The sequence below is a fragment of the Pistacia vera genome, unplaced genomic scaffold (assembly GCF_008641045.1).
Source record: "Pistacia vera cultivar Batoury unplaced genomic scaffold, PisVer_v2 Contig1123, whole genome shotgun sequence".
NCBI classification, from domain to species: domain Eukaryota; kingdom Viridiplantae; phylum Streptophyta; class Magnoliopsida; order Sapindales; family Anacardiaceae; genus Pistacia; species Pistacia vera.
In genome coordinates, this window is record NW_022195164.1 from 15,172 (window position 1) to 35,952 (window position 20,781).

The following is a 20,781-nucleotide window of genomic DNA, read 5'->3' on the forward strand; positions in this document are numbered from 1 at the left end:
TCCAATAAAAACGGTGTACAGAAAGAAGAGCGAAGAGTTAACCTTACTTTACTTAAAATTATATATAATAATTGTGTTTAAATAAAATATTGTTTAGTGGGTTTGTCATCAAAGAGGCTTTTATAATTAAACATGCACTAACATTTTATGTCAAGTATAATAATATTAAAACGAACATATTCTTTATAATCAAAATAACAAAGTAAGCTTTTAGATATTCTACCAACTCAATCCACTCTATATATAATTCTTAAGCTTATATAAATGAAGCCTCGAGGTGATAGAATTTAAGGTGGGTCTCATTCCTCATCTAATAAGATCTTGTTGAATTAGAGGATAATTGAAGTATGCAGATATGTCAATGTTACAGATAGTTGAAGTATTGACATTCAGTTGAGATTTACATATATGAAGATAAGGAGAAATATTAGGCAAAGACTGAAAGCAAAGATGCCTTGTTTAAGGGGAAATATTAGTCAAAGACTGAAAGCAAAAATGTTTTGTTTAAGTGGAAATATTAGGCAAAGGGACTAAAATGTAAGAAACAGAAACTTAACCTAATACGGTGCGTTTCTGTATAAACCGTTGCTTATATAAACATTCCCGTGTAATATAAAGGTTCAAGGAAAAGATTAATGAACAAGACCATAGTCTCATTCTTTCCAACTTAACTAATTTCTCTCTCTCTCAGTTTCTTCATTCAATTTTATTCTTCTTTTAAATCCGCCCAAGAACCTTCAAGAATCTTTACGAGGAGACTATAATCGCCTATCTTGGAAATTTAATGACGTAAGTAACTAATTAATCTAATAATTTCAGTCCACCTTCTGGGAAATTTAAAAAGGAAGAAAAAGAAAGACGGTTCTTATTTAATCTCCATTATCAACTTAAAACGACAAACTCCATGTGGTTCTCTTCGTGCGTGTAAAGTTGAAGATAGTCTAACATAATTATTCATAAAGGTTAAAGTTAAAGGAAGGAAACTTCATCCGTTCATCTAAAGCTATCAAAATTCAACTCCGCTTTTGTTTATCGTCAGCCATTAATATCATTTTGATTCTCAATTTTTTATGGTCTAACATGAAATCTTCATATAGTAATAAAAATATTTCAAACCTAATAAGAATATTATTATTTTCATAGAGAACTGGCTAAGGTTTCAATTTCCCTTTTAAAAATTTTAAAATAGAATTAGTTTTGTTTCATTCTATCTAATAAGAACAAGTATATTTTTTATCGATTAAATGACCAACAGTCAACTGATAGACATCTATTAGTTGATTACAAGTCATTTTATTGTTGATAATTTGTCAGATATTAATGTTTAAATTTTTGGAATAGAATTATTTTATAAAATCCTTATTTTTATTGTCAAGTTTCATATTTATTTTTGAATAATTTTATTAGAAAGTACAAACGTCTCAAACTCAAAGTCCACATGCAATTGCGTTACAAGTGTTGAGTTATATCGGGTTACAGCAACTTTATAAGCTCTTTGCTCTGTCGGTCATTTGAAGAATTATTATTGCATTGGAAAGTACCAATAAAACAGAAAACAGAAGCAAAATGGGATCAGCCTTCTCCGTGGTGGCTTCAGTCGCTATCCTCCGTAGCACAGTTAACGATATTGTCCCAGAAGAATTACGCACCTACTTCTGGAGTTTCACTCGCCGTTTCTCCACTGAGATCACCATCTCCATCAAAGAATCCCATGAAGGTTCAAGCAACCGTCTCTTCTACGCCGTTGTCGCCTACCTTGACGGCCATGCTTTGTCCAACTCCGCTCTCCCTCAGCGTCTAACCGTCGGCAAAAGCGAAAAAATCCGAAACTTGATGTTTGGCCTCGAGAGAAACTCCGAGATTGTGGACAAGTTTCAAGATGTCCCCATGAAGTGGAAGTACAACACTGATTTCAACTCCACCTCGCAGTTGGAGACCAGATGGTACGAGCTTAGGTTTCATAAAATGCAAGCAGAAATGGTGAAGAACAATTACCTTCCTCATATTCTCGACATGGCGAAATTCTTGAAGGACCAAAACAAGATTGTGAAGTTTCACACAGTGAGACATGACCGGTGGAGTTCGAATNAAATACTTCATACTAATACTCATTTATTTTCTAACATAAACTACTATTACATGCATCAAAATAATAAAATATATTCATAAAAAAAATTAGCAATAGAACTATGTTCATAACCACCTCAATCAACCGTCTTCCAATAAAAACGGTGTACAGAAAGAAGAGCGAAGAGTTAACCTTACTTTACTTAAAATTATATATAATAATTGTGTTTAAATAAAATATTGTTTAGTGGGTTTGTCATCAAAGAGGCTTTTATAATTAAACATGCACTAACATTTTATGTCAAGTATAATAATATTAAAACGAACATATTCTTTATAATCAAAATAACAAAGTAAGCTTTTAGATATTCTACCAACTCAATCCACTCCATATATAATTCTTAAGCTTATATAAACAAACCTTCGAGGTGATAGAATTTAAGGTAGACCTGACTCCTCACCTAATAAAGCCTTATTAAATTGAAGGATAGTTGAAGTCTGCAGATATGTCAAACAAACCTTCGAGGTGATAGAATTTAAGGTAGATTTGACTCCTCACCTAATAAGACCTTACTAAATTGAACGATAATTGAAGTCTGCATATATGTCAATGCTACAAATACTTGAAGCATTAACATTCAGTTGAGATTTACATATATGAAGATCTGTTAAGGGGAAATATTAGGCAAAGACTGAAAGCAAAAATGCCTTGTTTAAGGGGAAATATTAGGCAAAGACTGAAAGCAAAGATGCTTTGTTTAAGGGGAAATATTAGGCAAAGGGACTAAAATGTAAGAAACAGAAACTTGACCCAATGCGGTGCGTTTCTGTATAAACCGTTGCCTATATAAACATTCCGTGTAATATAAACGTTCAAGGAAAAGATTAATGAGCAAGACAAAAGTCTCATTCTTTCCAACTTAACTAATTTCTCTCTCTCTCAGTTTCTTCATTCAATTTTATTCTTCTTTCAAAACCGTCCAAGAACCTTCAAGAATCTTTACGAGGAGACTATAATCGCCTATCTTGGAAATTTAATGACGTAAGTAACTAATTAATCTAATAATTTCAGTCCACCTTCTGGGAAATTTAAAAAGGAAGAAAAAGAAAGACGGTTCTTATTTAATCTCCATTATCAACTTAAAACGACAAACTCCATGTGGTTCTCTTCGTGCGTGTAAAGTTGAAGATAGTCTAACATAATTATTCATAAAGGTTAAAGTTAAAGGAAGGAAACTTCATCCGTTCATCTAAAGCTATCAAAATTCAACTCCGCTTTTGTTTATCGTCAGCCATTAATATCATTTTGATTCTCAATTTTTTATGGTCTAACATGAAATCTTCATATAGTAATAAAAATATTTCAAACCTAATAAGAATATTATTATTTTCATAGAGAACTGGCTAAGGTTTCAATTTCCCTTTTAAAAATTTTAAAATAGAATTAGTTTTGTTTCATTCTATCTAATAAGAACAAGTATATTTTTTATCGATTAAATGACCAACAGTCAACTGATAGACATCTATTAGTTGATTACAAGTCATTTTATTGTTGATAATTTGTCAGATATTAATGTTTAAATTTTTGGAATAGAATTATTTTATAAAATCCTTATTTTTATTGTCAAGTTTCATATTTATTTTTGAATAATTTTATTAGAAAGTACAAACGTCTCAAACTCAAAGTCCACATGCAATTGCGTTACAAGTGTTGAGTTATATCGGGTTACAGCAACTTTATAAGCTCTTTGCTCTGTCGGTCATTTGAAGAATTATTATTGCATTGGAAAGTACCAATAAAACAGAAAACAGAAGCAAAATGGGATCAGCCTTCTCCGTGGTGGCTTCAGTCGCTATCCTCCGTAGCACAGTTAACGATATTGTCCCAGAAGAATTACGCACCTACTTCTGGAGTTTCACTCGCCGTTTCTCCACTGAGATCACCATCTCCATCAAAGAATCCCATGAAGGTTCAAGCAACCGTCTCTTCTACGCCGTTGTCGCCTACCTTGACGGCCATGCTTTGTCCAACTCCGCTCTCCCTCAGCGTCTAACCGTCGGCAAAAGCGAAAAAATCCGAAACTTGATGTTTGGCCTCGAGAGAAACTCCGAGATTGTGGACAAGTTTCAAGATGTCCCCATGAAGTGGAAGTACAACACTGATTTCAACTCCACCTCGCAGTTGGAGACCAGATGGTACGAGCTTAGGTTTCATAAAATGCAAGCAGAAATGGTGAAGAACAATTACCTTCCTCATATTCTCGACATGGCGAAATTCTTGAAGGACCAAAACAAGATTGTGAAGTTTCACACAGTGAGACATGACCGGTGGAGTTCGAATAGGATGAATCTTGACCACCCCATGACGTTTAAAACGCTGGTTATGGATGGTGATTTGAAGGAGAAAGTGGTGAAGGATCTTGATAGATTTCGAAATGCAAAAGAGTATTATAAGACGATTGGGAAAGTTTGGAAGAGGGGCTATTTGTTATATGGTCCACCAGGGACTGGGAAGTCCAGCTTGATTGCTGCAATGGCGAATTATATGAATTATGATGTGTATAATATGAATTTATCGGCTGTTAACTCTGATTCTACTCTTGAAAATTTGTTGCTTCATGTGCCTAGCCGTTCCATTCTTGTAGTGGAGGATATTGACTGCTCTATTAAGCTAACAAATCGTGAAGCTGAGAAGAGTGAATCTGATTCCTATAGGGGTCCTCAGGTAATTAATTGATGTTTATATGGTCTTAAACTTGATTTACTTAATCATAGTCTTGGTTTATTTCTATGATTGCTTTATTTTAAATTAAGGTTTTTTCTTGTTCGGTGTGTTGCTTGTGTGGTTGGTTAGAGAGATTGTTTAAGCCTTTTGGGCTATGTAACTGTAAGCCCAGAGAAAGAGAGTACTTGATTGATTGATGCAATTAAACATGTTTTTCAGGCTAATAATTGTCTTGTTTGTTATTTTTTAAGCTTTAATTTCAGAAATGTGTTTCTTTCTCGTGGGATCTTTCAAGTTATTTTTATTGGGATTTTGTTACTTAAAGATTTTCAATCTGTTACTTTCAACCTTTTAGGTTCTTGTCAATGTTATATATATATATATATATATTGGTTTTTGAAAAGGAGGGCTCTTTTATACTTGAGGGACTCAACCCTTATAATCAATAAATAAGTCATAATGGAAGTAAGAATAATACTATACCTTTTAAATGATATTTTCAAATTTTCATTTCATGTAATACATTATCTTATGTGATTTTGACGTATAAATGAAGAGTTAAGGTGGTAAGTGATATGTCAACGTCACATAAGACGACAGACCATTCAGAATGAGAAATTTGAAATTTTATTCAAGAAAATATACCACTACTCTAGAAGTAATTGTACAAGTTATGATTTCACTATATGCCTTAAATTTTGTGTTTATTTGGTAGCTATTGACTCCTATGAATTTATCCAAAATAGGTGACTCTTGCCGGACTTCTGAATGCAATTGATGGACTGTTGTCATGCTGTGGAGAAGAAAAGATCACAGTTTTCACTACTAATTATAAAGAAAGAATTGACCCTGCCTTACTGCGACCAGGGCGCATGGATGTGCACATTAACCTCTCCTATTGCACATTATCTACCTTCAAGCAGCTTGCAGCCAACTACTTAGAGATTTTCAATGATGAACTCTTTCCCATTATTGAAAAACTTACTGCAAAGGTTAAAGTTTCCCCTGCTGATGTTGCAGGTGTGCTTATGACAACCGAAAATTCTAAGACTTCTCTTGAGGACTTGGTCAAGTTTTTGGAGAATAAGGTAGTTCAACATTTCTCGTTGCGGATACTTTAAAATTTGTGAAAGAAATTAATCAAAATTCTTTGACTTGTCGATTTATATAGGAATCAGAAGACCGATCCTCAGTTGCAGCAGAGCAAGAGAATCACAACAACTCGAATCAGAAAATTCAACGTCAAGGCGAAGCTTTTATTACCAATGAGATAGGTGAATCGACAAATGATTTGATGAAGAATGAAGCGTTAATTTCTAAGTATACGATTAAGGAAGAACTTGTGGCTATACTTAAAGCTATGTTTTCGAAGCATGGAGACATTGCGGCCAACACAACATTGCACTCTATGCAATGTACTTCATCTTTCTTGGAGATTCTTTGTGGGATAATCCAAAAGTTACATGCAACCAAGCTACAAGATTTGACAGAAGTTGAGGTGAAGGCGATGATCTCTGAGGTTGAAGATCTTGAATCGGTGAAAATTGAAGTGGGGTGGCTGCATAAGAGATTGGATGAGATAAGCAATGCAATGCGATTGATTGAGTTGAAGGCTGTATCCGAGAAGCTTTCTGATACCATTTTTGGTGCTCAGGTTAAACTCACTTGTTGCGAGACCAAATCTCTGGTACAGGGACTGCTTTGAGACATTAATTAGATATGCATTTATGTAATCAAATTGGAGCATGATGTTTAAATATTAGCAGTTAATTAAATACATATCATTATGTATTAATTTCGGCAGTGTTAATGCTCATTTTTTATACAAGTATAATATTATTACATCAATGATTGTCAAATCGTGTATTGTATTGTATATTGAAAACTGAATTTTTCGAATCGTATACCGTATCGTATGATATACCTTTTTCAAAAAATAAAAATAAAAATAAATAAAAAAATAATTTTTTTTCTAAAAATTAACATCATCCTCAAAATTAATTAACAAATTTTGTGGTATTATTGACTTTAAATTATGGTATTACATAATCAAAATTAATCACAAAATTAAGAACCTATATCATTTCCTCTTAACCATTCATATCATTTCTAAAATCAATGTTAATATTTATAACTCCACTTGTATTATTATTATCATGCAAAATAGATAATACATCTTTCTTTTCACTTTCTCCATGCAAAATGAGCAAATTTGAGTAGGTTTTAGTGAACCGGGTTGGGTGACCTGGATTCGACCTGAAATTTTTTTTCGACATTTGGCCCAAATTAATAAAGTCGTATCGATTTATATTGATATTTTTAAGGATACAAACGGATACATATCATATCGTATGATACATATCAACGTATCGAAAAGTTTATAATACACTCTCCGATACGTATCATTGGTGACCCATATCGAATCCTATCATAGGATACGTATCGCGTATAATAGGATACTAACAACCATGATTACAACTATATGATTATTTAATAATATTAGTTGAATAGTAGTTTCATAGATGGGCTCAATTATATATTGTTGTTAGGCCCAAGGGGCTGTACAGTAGTAATCCAAATCACAATTTAAAAGGCTCAATTATTGCGCAAAGGCAAAGCAGTTGTCTTACATAATGTAAGACAGCTACAGTCACAAGTGCAACAATCATGTCATGTGCTATATTCAAAATAAATATAATATATATTTTATTTTATTAAAAATTAATATGTAACACGAGAAAGATTTTTGCACTCACGATTGTCACTATCATTCCTTATTGTCAGCAAGATAGTAATTATCTTATTTGCACAAGGACACAAATGCAGAACGCGGTGGCTTGGCAGGACGCCTTCCATGTTGAACAGATAAATTGTCAAGCAACATTACATCTCCCTTTTCCCATTTGATGTCAACACACACTTCATCCAGTATATTTTGGTAGGTTTCTAAGGCATTTGTTAGAAGAGGAGTGCCATCTCCAAAACTAGTACTAGTGTCTTTTTTATTTGCAGAATGCCTCACTATTCGTATAAACCAAACCCTCTTTCCTTCAAACTCCCTTATTGGATTTAATGGTCCATACAAAAACTCTGCACTCCCATCTTCATTGAATTCCACTGAATTGCAACGACGCTTTCTCCAATGATCTACAAGACAAGTTATTCTAGCTATTACTAATATTTATAAGGATGAATGCATTAATTTGATTGTTGAATAAGAATAATTGAGATTCATAAACATATACATACCTCTTTTTGGCTTCAACTTCATCTTCAGTGTTCAAATAAGACTTCCATGTTGTACCAAGGATAGCATTTGAATTAACATTTGCAGTCTTTATTTTGAAAATAAAACCATTTGTTTCTAATTTGGAAACAAATTCTGGAACCTCTTTTTCCATCTTGCTTACTATAATGTGACTAGGCAGTATGCATGTCTCTCCACCTTCAGGAGACGGCTGTGTGCATAGAAACATTATATTTGAAGGATATTCTTTAGTCTGCACGTTCACATCCACACATTATAATTAATATAAATCCATTTATTTAAGGTTAAAATATTATAGAAATAGTGTAAAACTATTTTCTTTTCTTTTTATAGTGATTTTAATATATAAAAAACAACTGTTATTAATTTTAAAGCAACTTAATTTAATATATATTTATCTCATCTCATAATGGTGACGGAGATACCAGATATGTCAAATGTGTTTAGTATTAACAAAGCAACTAATATAAAGGAAAAGAAAAATTAAAGAATATTAAAATTTAGGTTCCATACAATAAAATAAACAACTTTGCCGTCCCAAACCTGAACCCCCTTGTCATTGAAAAAAAAAAACAAAAAAAAAAACATACGAAGAAGAAGAAAGAAAAGGGATAAATTAATATTGAATCATTGAGCCCAACATCTCCCCTTACGTACTGAAATGTTATCGGATTTTTTGTAAAATGTCATTTTAGTCTAATATGATAAACCAAATGATATTTAACATGATACATACAAAATTTAAATGAAAACGTCTTTACTAAGAATTACTCTATATCCTAAATAATTAATTATGTACAGCTCTATGAAGCTTAATTAATTTTATCACTTTTTTGATCAAGCTATTCTTTATATTATTATATATTATTATATATTATTTGTAATTAAGAATGAGCTGCTACAGCTTTTAATACTTAACCATAGGTCTTATATATTACTATTTTTTTTTTTGATAGAATAGAGTTAAATATACTTCAAAATAAGATGATGTACTATAAAGAAAAGCAAATTATCTTGCAATAAAAGAGGAGCAAAAAATACTTAATAAAAGAGAAGCGAATTTGCAATATAAGATTGATTTTTCCTTTCTCCTTTATTTGAAACTTCCAGATTCAAAATGCATGCCACTCCACCCTCTTTCCTAGCTAGATTTTGATAAGAATTAAGAGATTAGTTAAACTTAATCATAGGAGATTAGCAAATTAAAAAGTTATTTAAAAGAAAATTAAAATAAATAAACTTGCCAAAAACATCTCATGGTGAAAGTTGATAAACTGGTGGAGAGGAGCTTCATTTGCATTGTAAATGCGATTTGTCACCGTCACTCGATTTGTTGGCCCCATGTACGACATCTCCTCCCATTCAAACGACTCAACTACCTATCGGAACTCCTCTAGAGACAACACGTTAAATCCTCTAAACAAGATTGCATTATGGCATTTTAATAAATCACTTAGCCATTTGTAAATGCAAAAAATATACCTTTATGGAAATAGGGTCTGATCCCGTGAAGTTGAGGCCACCAGCAATTCGCTACACATGCACACGCAAGGAAATAAGCGTGAAGCTTACGAAAAACACCGGGATGGTATTTGCCGTAGGCACTTCGATGCTTAAGTCAGTAAAACTGAAAGAGACGATTTAATGAGATTTAGGGAAAGAAAGATTACTAGGAGTCTTGTTGGAGGTCAGGGCCATGGCGAAGGTGTAGAATTCTCGAGAGTCAGAATTTAGGAGTAAGGAGAGGTGATTTTAAGTAGTTGAGATTGATTATTGGAGATCGATCCCCTTATGAGAGGGCATGCCTTTGTTTATATAGTGAACCAAAAAAGGTTGGAATTCTAGTAGGACACTAAGTCCTATTTTGGGAGATAATCCCTATCAGGAAAGAAATAATATTTCTTGCCTTTATTAGATTAATTTTTCTAGTTTGAGTAAGATTCAGAATCTTAGCAAAAGAGGAAATAGAATAGGATTCTGATTTCCTATTTATAGAGTGTTGTAGGCTAATGGGCTGGAACCTAGTTTAGCTTAACTTGTAGGATAGCCCAACTCATGGAGTAGACAGTTCACAAGATGAGTTTAAGCGTAGACCCAATCGGAATTGGACTAAGGTCTGGGGCCGTGACATGTTTATTTCGTTATTGGGCCTTGTTAGACCCAAGACGATTTTTTGCCCATACAGTTAGCCCTCCACTCTCTAAGTTAAAGGGAATTTAGCTTAGAGAGTAGATTTAATCAAATGAGTGCAAACTGAGTGGATCAGCGCCAGCAGCTCATTAGGTCGGATGGATCGTTGTCTAGAGAAAGTTTGCTTGACCAACCTGAGTTAAGAAGAGTTTGCTCGACCAATTTGAGTTAGGAAGAGTTTGTTCGACCAACCTGAGTTGGGAGGTGAATGCTCAACCAACCGGAGTTGGGAGAATCATGGAGGTTCGCTCAATCAACATGAGTTAGGAGAAATTTGCTCGACCAACCAGGGTTGGGAGGAGTTATCGACTTGTAATAAAAAACCTAGGCGTTAGGTTATATGGTCAAGTTGGCAAGACCAACTTGTAGTTGAACTCTCAAGGCATTGGGCCTTGTGACCGAGTCGGTGTGACAGACTTGTGGTTGAAATTCAAGGCATTAGGCCTTGTGGTCGAGTCGGCGTGACTGACGTGTAGTTGAAATTCAAGGGTCAAGTTGGCGTGACCAACTTGTAGTTGAAATTCAAAGCATTAGGCCTTGTGTTCAAGTTGGCATGACCGACTTGTAGTTGAAAATCAATGTATTAAACCTTGTGGCCGAGTCAGCGTGACGACTTGTAGTTGAAATTCAAAGCATTAAGCCTTGTGGCTGAGTCGGCGTGACTGGCTTGTAGTTGAACATCAACGTATTAGGCTTAATCTTGTATGGAGCTGGTCTTTGAAGCTTGAGGTTGTTCACATGAAGCTTTCGATGTTTGTTTGAAGGTGACTGAGCAGAATGGAGAAGTAATTTATGGTGTGCATGTGCAAGACCAAATGAAAATAAAACTTAGATGGAGAAATGGCATGCATGTAGTGCATTTATCAACAAGAAACCGAGTAAGTCAAATGGAGAATAAGTCTTAGGGAGAAATAATATGCATGGCAGCATGACGTGCATGTGTAAGATCAAATGAAAAACAAAACTTAAATGGAGAAATGACATGCATGTATCAAGTAATAAGCCGTATGGAGAAGTAATAAGCCAAATGAACTTATGGCCGAACGGAATGCTAATCATAAAACCGTATTTTCATTCTTTCGCCGAGCTGAGTGATGACTTTTATAGTTGTTACTTGGGCGTACTTTTGTCACATGGGGTGATTGGGTATGTGTCGAATGGACTTATTTGGACCTATCCCAAGTATAAATAATTTGAGGGATTATATCCTTGTTGTGAGGTAGCTTGGAATCCACTTGGCTCGGCCCATTATATCGCGTGGGGAAGGTGTGTTGAGTCAAATCAAGCTGACAAAGAAAACCACTTTCAATTTTTTATTTCTCTCACTCAGTTGACTGTAAATGTGGAAAAGTAACCCGCCCGGCCCGGCCCGCGGCGGGTTACATTCTTTGGCGGGTCGAGCCTAACCTGCCCGCCAACAAAGGCGGGCTGGGTTAGGCCCGCCATTTTTGAGAAAATGGCTGGCCCGGCCCTAACCCACCGGGTTAGGCGCAGTCCGGGCCAGGTTAGCCAGATTTTTTTTTTTTTTTTGTTTTTTTAATTTAACTTTTCAAATAAATAATTATAAATATAATTGTTTTTAGTTAACTTTTCAAATATCAATAATTCAATTCAATTCAATTTTTTTTTTTTTGGTTAACATTTCAAATATTAATTCAATTTTAATACAATAAAATTGTAATATAAGAAAAATTAGACTTATTCATTTATCAAAAAATAAAATAAGAAATTACAACAATTATTGCCTCGTTAAAAACCTCACCAAGAAAAACCCAATGGGAGAAAAACTTGGTAAAGAAAAAAGAGTGCAATAATTGACAATTAATTTACAAATTACATTTTACAAAACAACTAATTTGGGGGTGGTTCACTAGGACCTCCCTCATCTGTATCATCTATATTACAAAATTGAAATGATTCTACTAAAGTATTGTCGATAACCTCGTATTGATCTTGATGGCGCGATCGTTCCCAATCTCGAAGACATGTGAGGACTTCAATCATTTTTGGAGCAAGTTTAGTCCTCCTTTCATTTAAAATCCTTCCACTTGCACTAAATGTTTGTTCGGATGAGACGGTTGAGACAGGAACAGCGAAAACATCCAAGGCAAGTCTTGATAATACCGGAAAAATACATTTTCTGGCTCTCCAATACTCTAAGAGATCAAAGTGACCTGTTGAAAACATTTCGGGGGTTGCCAAATATTGTTGAAGTTCATTACTCTGCGACTCCATGGAGGACAGCATATTAGTTGTTGTTGTTGTTGGTGGTGGTGCGTCTGAAGAGGAGGCTGTGCTTCGGACTCGGGTCCTCTTCGGCCTATTCAGTGCATTCCAAGAGAATAAGTCTTCATTTGTTTCTTCTGCTACAGCTTCTCTGGATATTTCGCCTCTTTGCGACTGCGGGTTCCCATACCTGTTTTCATATTGGAAATATACTTCGAAAAGACTATTTTTTACCTCTCCTATTTGATTGATATATGATTCGTTTTGTAAATTTTCACTTAAATTGTCAAGACCATTTTCTAAACGTGCTAATTTAATTCTAGGATCAAATATAGCACCTAAACAATAAAGAAAAGGAACGGGTCTCCAATATTTCAAAAATTTTTTTTCCATTGCCTTTATTGGTGCATGTAAAATTTCATCATCTTTGTTTTTTGTAAATAACTCGGAAATTTTTATAATTGCATGTATTACCAATGGACTAGTAGGATAATACACACCAGAAAGTTGTAAAGTGGCTTGGTAAAAACATTTGAGAAAAGAATGAAATACTTTAGCTATCTTCCAATCATTTTCTACCAAATGATGAGGACCTCTATTATTTGCTACAAAATAACTAATTATATTAGCATAAGGTAAACATGAATCAAGCATTAAATAAGTACTATTCCATCTAACAGGCATATCTAATGCAAAAGTTCTAGGAGACATATTTGATTTTATACAAGCTTCTTGAAATTCAGCATTTCTTTTATTACTACTAGTAATCCAAGCTAAAGATTCCCTAATTCTATCAATATTTTTTTTAATTGTTTTCATACCACTTTTCACAATTAAATTAATAACATGACATGCACAACGTTGGTGAAAAAACTTCAAATTATTATATAAAAGATAATTATTTTGAAAAAATTCTATAGCTTTACTATTAGAACTTGCATTATCTAAAGTTAAACTTATCACTTTATCAATAATATCATAATCTTCTAAAACTTCAATAATTTTATTATAGATTTCTAAACCACTATGATCCACATCCATTAATCTAAATCCTAATAAAGATTTATTTAATTTAAATTCATTATCAAAATAATGACTAGTCACACAAATATAATCTTGTTTAGCTCTACCACTCCAAATATCAGCAGTTAAAGCCACACTAATATGACAAGTATGAAATTTATTTTTTAATTCTAATTTCATTTTTTTAAACAATTTTATTAAATCATTTCTAGTTGCAGTTTTAGAATAACTTTTAAATCCTGGAAAAAATGAATTTTGAACAAATCTTTCAAAATATTTATCTTCTGCCATATTAATAGGTTGATCAGATGCAGCAATATATAAAGCTAACTGTTCCCTATATACATCAGAATTATAACGCCAAGTAGTACCCATATTAGTTATTTGAGTTTGATTGCTTTCTCTATTTCCATGTTGATTAATATGTTTATTAGCATGCCTTTTTAAAGTACTAGTACCATTACCTGAATCAGCTTTATAAACATTTGCACAATATTTGCATCTTGCTTTCTTGACTTGAACGCCATTTTCTGTCTCGTAAAACTTGTCGAAATGCGCCCAAACGTCTGATGTGTGTCTGTCTTCGCTTTCGACGGCAGTTGATGATCCCGCCTCAGCTTGAGATGAAGTTGGACGAGGACGACGATTACGAGGACGACTTCTAGAACCACCGGGAGCTGTTGGAATCGACGGCATATTTTGAGGTGTATCGGATTCTGAGACTGGGATTGGGACAGCGGGACTATTTGAATCTCCTGCATTCATAGTAAAATCAGCGGGACTAGGACTAGGATAGTAGTTTTCTTCATCATTGAAATTGAGGGGAGAGAAATATCTATCCATTGTAGTTGAAAAAAAAATTGATGTAGAAGAAATAAAAATTAAAGAAAGAGAATTGGAATATGGAAATTGGAATTTGGAAAATTGGAAATATGAATTGAAAATTGCAAAAACTAATAAAAATTAAAATAAGAGCAAATTGATAACAAAAAGATTAAGAGAATAAATGAATAATTGAGAGAATAGAGATTAGAGAATATGAGAGAATGAGAGAATTTGAGTTGTGAGAAAAATATGAGAGTTTAGGGCCAATTTATAGAAAAAAATTGGGAAAGAAAATGACGAAAAAGACCCCTCCAATGGCTATAAAACGGCTATATTTCAAGGGTAAAACTGTAATTTAAAAAAAAATTTACATTTTTTTTAATTTTTTTTTGGCCAACCCGGCAGGTTGGCCGTTGGCAACAGCCAACCCGCCTGCAACCCGCCGGGTTGCGGTCCTCCTGCAGAGAGGACAAAATAGCAACCCCCAGGCAGGCCGGGTTGCAAAAGGCCGGCAGGTTGCCATTTTGCAACCCAGCCCGCCCGGGGGTTGCTGGCGGGTTGAACCCTCTTCATTACGGGCCGGGTTAGGGTTGACCCGCCTAACCTGGCCCATTTTGTCCACCTCTAGTTGACTGAGCCGAGTGGAGAGAGTTCTTGTTGTAGTGTGATCAAAGCCGCATGGAGACAAAATTGAGTAGGAGTTGTAGGGCCGATTGAGATGAATCTTCACGTGTTGCCTACTCGGCGGACCAAGTCGAGTAGGGCCATTGTTCATTCTGCAAAACGAATTAGATTTTTATAGAATTCCAAATAAAACTCTGATCAAAGCATGTGAGCACAAATATGGAATATGGGCTCATTGTACAGGAGGCCGAAAATAATTAAAAAAACTCACCTTTCCAGAATTTTGCCACATGGCATTTTTAACCAAGGTGCATTAAATGCCATAAAATAATGCTTTGGCATTCATTCAAAACTTGTAATTTTTTTTTTCCTTTTTCTTCTTTTTTTGAGTTTTACTATTTCCAGCCGAAGGTGTGGGTGATTTCTCCTGATTCTTTCATTTTGTTTTTCTCTATTCTTTTCGTGTTCTTAAAACCTTCTAGGCTACTCTTGGATGAATCTGAGGCAATTTTTGTTGACTTTTGAAGAAGAAAAATTTGGGTTTGTCTTGAATAAAAGTTTTAAGTTTGCTAAAGATGACTTTGGCATTATTTTGAGTAGTTTTTTTATGGATGTTGGATAGAACACGGGATGAGCAATTTTTGAAGGACCTTTAGTATTTGGAAGTGTTTGGCTTTTGTGGTTTCGAAATAGGATTTGGGAGGGGAATGGGATTTGGTAATTCTGAAGGGGAGTCAGTATAGTTGGGCATTTCACTCTTGGTTTGACTTTGCTTTGAACGAGCTAAGTGGTATCTTGGCATTGACGGCAGGAAGTCGAAACTAGTCAGTGTATATTTTTACCAGTTGCCATGGACTAAGGGGGTTCAATTTAAGGTTTGTGGGATTTGGTAATTCGACATGGCTACAACATTAACATTCTGTAGATAGACGCTTGTGCCATATTGGCTTTTTAGAGCGTATTCATTGTAGATGGAGGCCAAAGATGGAACTATTACAAAGATCAATGTGTAGATGTACGCACTAGTTGCAACTAGGAGGTCCAAAGCAATTGCGCCTTCCGGGAAAAAACGTAGCTTCAGATTGCTTAGCATTTTTACAGTTGCAGGATTGAAATATAGTAACATGATGAACTTTAGATAGTTATTCATTGCATATAAAAAATTTAGAATAGTGAGAAGAACATTGTTGTAGGCTGCTTGCAAAAATGTGGATATTGAGAGAATGGGCTTTTCTCCAACTTTTTGACGCTTGGCCAGCAACAAGAAAGACGTAGAGAATGCGTTGCTTTGAGGACGCCCTTTTCTTGTGTCGATCGTTAGCCCTCGATACAGATTTGGTAGTAGGGGAAACCAATCTGGAATGGCAGACGTTGCATTCTATTTTCCCGTTTTTACTGATTTACCCCAAAAGAATCTGTTACTCTATACAAAATTGAATCAAGTTAGTAATAATGCTCCGAGATTGAGCTTTGTTGTAAATTCAAAGCTTATTGGTTCGATTTGATTTTGAACTGTGGTGGTTTAAAATGTGAGTATGAGAGAGAGAAGAAGAAGAAAAGATGCGAAGAATATGTAAACAGAGAACGAGAAGTGTGAGTTGTGTTTTGATGCTTCAAGGTATCATATTACATGCTGAATAGATAAAATATGCATAAAACATATTAGGATATGCCAAATAGATATAATATGGCATATGAACATATAAACAAATAAGGAAAAGTAAAAAAAAAAAAAAAATTTCTTATCGCGATGGAACTTTATGATTAACGATGTTAGTTGAAGGGAGTTATGTGCCTCCTCTCATGTTGCAAGTCGTCGTTGGCAGATGATTGTCAGGGCCCCACGGTGGGCGCCAAACTGTAGATGCAAAAAATCTACCTTTATGGAAATAGGGTCTGATCCCGTGAGGTTGAGGCCACCAGCAATCCGCTACACCTGCACACGCGAGGAAACAAGCGTGAAGCTTACGAAAAACACCGGGGTGGTGTTTGCCATAGGCACTTCGATGCTTAAGTCAGCAAGACTGAAAGAGACAATTTAATGAGATTTAGGGAAAGAAAGATTACCAGGAGTCTTGTTGGAGGTCAAGGCCACGACAAAGGTTTAGAATTCTCGAGAGCTAGAATTTAGGAGTAAGAAGAGGTGATTTTGAGTAGTCGAGATTGATTATTGGAGATCGATCCCCTTATGAGAGGGCATGCCTCTGTTTATATAGTGAACCTAAAAGGGTTGGAATTCTAGTAGGACACTGAGTCCTGTTTTGGGAGATAATCCCTATCAAGAAACAAATAGGATTTCTTGCATTTATCAGATTAATTTTACTAGTTTGAGTAAGATTTAGAATCTTAGCAAAAGAGGAAATAGAATAGGATTCTGATTTCCTATTTATGGAATGTTGTAGGCTAATGGGCCAGAACCCAGTTTAGCTTAACTTATAGGATAGCCTAACTCATGGAGTAGGCAGTTCAAATGGTGACTTTAAGTGTAGGCCCAATCGGAATTGGACTAAGGCCTAGGGCCATGACATGTTTATTTTGTTATTAGGCCTCGTTAGGCCCAAGACGATATTTTGCCCATACACCATTCACATTTCTCTTTTATCATATCTACTAATAATTGAGATGTTCCATTAGGATTTGGAGGATTCAGTGTCTTTGGAAATACTAAATCCTCAAATACCTTCTCTTCTTTCAATTTTCCTTCAACAAACTCTATTATGTCTCTCTTTGCACACCATGCATCCATCCTTTATATATGTATTTCATAATCCATAGATCATATTTTTAACGAGATACCATATTCCCAATTTATCACTCGGATGACAACTTTCACACTTTATATTAAATAGTCCTTCGAAGTTTGAAAATTGTATCATTGATACCTTTATATCCTAACTTTGTTATGTTGTCATTAATTTGTGGTAGATGAGTGAAATGGTACGTAACTTTGGTTTTATAAGAAAGTATTGGGATAAAATGATAATGGTTAGTCTTATAAGAAAGCGTTTTGTAAGCCTAACGACAATGTAATGGAGTTAGGGCAAATGGATGTTTGTGAGAAAGTTTATAAATTTTAAGAGTTCATTTCATAAGGAAAATGAGTATTAGTGATAATTTTTCAAGCTTTGAGGTCCATTTGATAAAAAAGTTATGAAATTTATCATCCCAGTGATAAATTCAGAAACTTTATGGATATTCCATGATATTCTCCTCATTTTTAATTGAAGGAAAATAAAGTATGCTTTTAACACGACCAGCTCAAGGGGCAGGCAGGTGAGCCACATGCCTACGGCCCCACAAAAATAGGGTCAAAAAGGGCCCAATTTTTCTATAATTTTTTTTTTTTTTTTTTGCATATATTACAAAAATGAAAATAGTGTATAACTTCTTATCCTAGTCAGCCCAAGGGAACCTCACCCCCCACCTCCCCCCCCCCCCCCCCCCCCCCCCCCAAAAAAAAAGCCAAAAAGGCCCAAATTTATTATAAACTTTTTACATATATTCCCACCCAAAGTTTAACGAAATAGCAAGTTTGTACCTCTAGTTTCATATATTCTAATTTACACTTAAATTAACACATTAAATTTCTTTTAACAATGAAAGGCTAAAATGGTCATTTACATGTCTCAAATTACTCACCCCCAATTCAATCCCAAAATTTGACATTCACATAAATCATCTCCACCCCTCTTTCGCCACTGGCCATTTGGAGCTGATTTTGGTTGATTTTGCTGAGAAAATCGACTGGAATCATCACTTTTGTTAAGAAATTATCAAGTCATGGCAGCGGAAAACAAAAATTATTTACAACATGGATCATTCCTTAGAACCAAGATCAAGGCACAAATTTACAGTTTATACATTATATTAGAATCTGCAGAAAAAATCAGTTTAGAGTTAAGAAATCATACGCACGTTTGGAGGCTCCTCCAACTTGTCTCTGAACGGGTTTCGCTACCGATCCAAGGGTAGGATCAAACCAGCGGTAGTCCACACGAAGATAACCTGTAATGCCTCACTTGAGGTACGTAGTTACTATTTGGTGTATTATTTAAATGTTCATTGATTCAGCTTCCATTGAGTTTGTATGTTGAGTGTTTGCATTGAAATTAGTTGAGATTTGAGGAATCTTGGTATTACAGTCTTCGCCGCGGCGACGGCGGCTCTATGTTGCAATGTCGGTTCTGTAATTTTTCGCCGGGGCGATGGAACTTTCTTCACTGCTGCGACGGGACGGCATAAATGTTTTCTTGAGGTTTCTAGAGAAGTCTCCATAGGGGCAAAATGACCATTCTACCCCTAATTAGCAGGAAAAGTGGGGAGTGAAATGTAAGAAAATTTCATGGAGAATAGGTTAGTGTGGGGCTATGAGTGTAATGACTCAAAGGATATAGATGGAATTTACAAGGAAAAGCAAGAGCAAAATGGGAAAGGATGGTTAAAATATGAGCTAAAAAAGGGTTAAGTGTAATAAACCCTTCATTTCACCCATTTCCACCGCCATACCCATTCTCTACTTTCATTCAATTTTCCAAGATTTCTAAGGAGTTTTAGGGAGTTTTGGGGTAATTTTAGTAGAGCTTGAATCTAAAGCATCCTAAGATAAGGATTCTTGCTTTAGATGTGAGTTTGTTTATAGTTGTATTGAAGTCTTATATTATTGTTATTGTTTAAAGTTGTAGAGAGAAGATAAGACAACAAAGGAAAGGAGAAGTGTTAGAGCTGGCCTAATGCAGTTCTTTTCAGAGCTGTCAATACGGTGGTATTGCTGCATCAAGGAGTGTATCAAGACTATGGTGGAACTAATTAAAACCCTATTCCAATAAGGAATACCCATGGGCACCAACCCAAGCTTACCCTTGCAACCAAACACCATGTAATTGGTATTTTAAATTAATTAATTATTATAATAATTAAAATCAATTAATATACGTAATAATATATTAAAATTTAATTAATAATAACAATTCATTTAAATATATGTATACATATATTTAAATACAATCTCATGTATTTAATTTTAATATTACATTAAATACAGGCAACAACCTTAGCAAATTTAATTGCACTGCGAGATTACCAAAATACCTTTTCGTCCTGAAAGATGAAAATACCCTTCTCACAAATTGATTCTTAAATTATCTTCTAAGTGTTTGACCCATAGGCTCCTTATCATATCGACAGTGTATAGTATTGCGATTAACACCAATTAATTGTCTCACTACACGCAGACCAAGATTTGCCCCTAGCAAGGCATCATGGCCACCCGATAGATTTGGATTCAAGGAAACTGTAGCCTGTCAACGATATGGTTATTGTGCAATCAAATACTTTCATCAATTGTTATCTCATCGAGACTGAGGTACAGAAATAGTGTCAACCTCAGATATCCTTGACAAGTTTGTATTTAGTTACTGAACCAATGACAAGAATATTAAATTGGATTGAGCAACAACTCAATCCCACTGTGGCCACAGATTTAGTGTCATTGCCAGTTACTAAATTACCCAGTGATATAACTTCTCCCATACCCAAGAGTGATGAATCCTTTGTCGATCCACCATAGTCTCGATAAACTTCTCAATATAGCTAATCACTATCGTATTGATAACTCTGAATAGAACTACGTTGGGCTAGTGTCAAAATACACCATTTGGTGCACAAGGCGCTACGGTGATCTCAAGTCTAAGGATCACATGCACCACTATCCGTTAGGGATTTATTCCATATACACTAGGGTTACCATCCATATGGAATCTTATGGTGGGTCTGTCCAGTGAACTTGCCTCTGACAAGCACCCATGTGTTGCTCCAAGTTGTCGACAAACAACCT

The 20,781-nt window shown here is 34.9% G+C and overlaps 2 protein-coding genes across 2 annotated transcripts; one reads left to right on the top strand and one right to left on the bottom strand.

Annotated features, from left to right (window-relative positions):
* Positions 1–3,774: 3,774 nt before the first annotated feature.
* Positions 3,775–6,587, top strand: LOC116142183 (AAA-ATPase At3g50940-like). Its single transcript, XM_031427629.1, has 3 exons — positions 3,775–4,792; positions 5,539–5,880; positions 5,964–6,587. Exons 1-3 carry the CDS (start codon positions 3,887–3,889, stop codon positions 6,495–6,497), a joined length of 1,782 nt encoding a protein of 593 aa, XP_031283489.1. The 5' UTR covers positions 3,775–3,886; the 3' UTR covers positions 6,498–6,587.
* Positions 6,588–7,592: 1,005 nt separating this feature from the next.
* On the bottom strand, positions 7,593–15,245 carry LOC116142176 (clavaminate synthase-like protein At3g21360). The gene is made up of 5 exons (XM_031427617.1): positions 15,220–15,245; positions 14,929–15,100; positions 9,543–9,593; positions 8,042–8,292; positions 7,593–7,929 (listed from the first exon to the last, which is right to left on the bottom strand). The coding sequence occupies exons 1-5, from the start codon at positions 15,243–15,245 to the stop codon at positions 7,593–7,595; spliced, it is 837 nt and encodes a 278-aa protein (XP_031283477.1).
* Between the last annotated feature and the right edge of the window lie 5,536 nt (positions 15,246–20,781).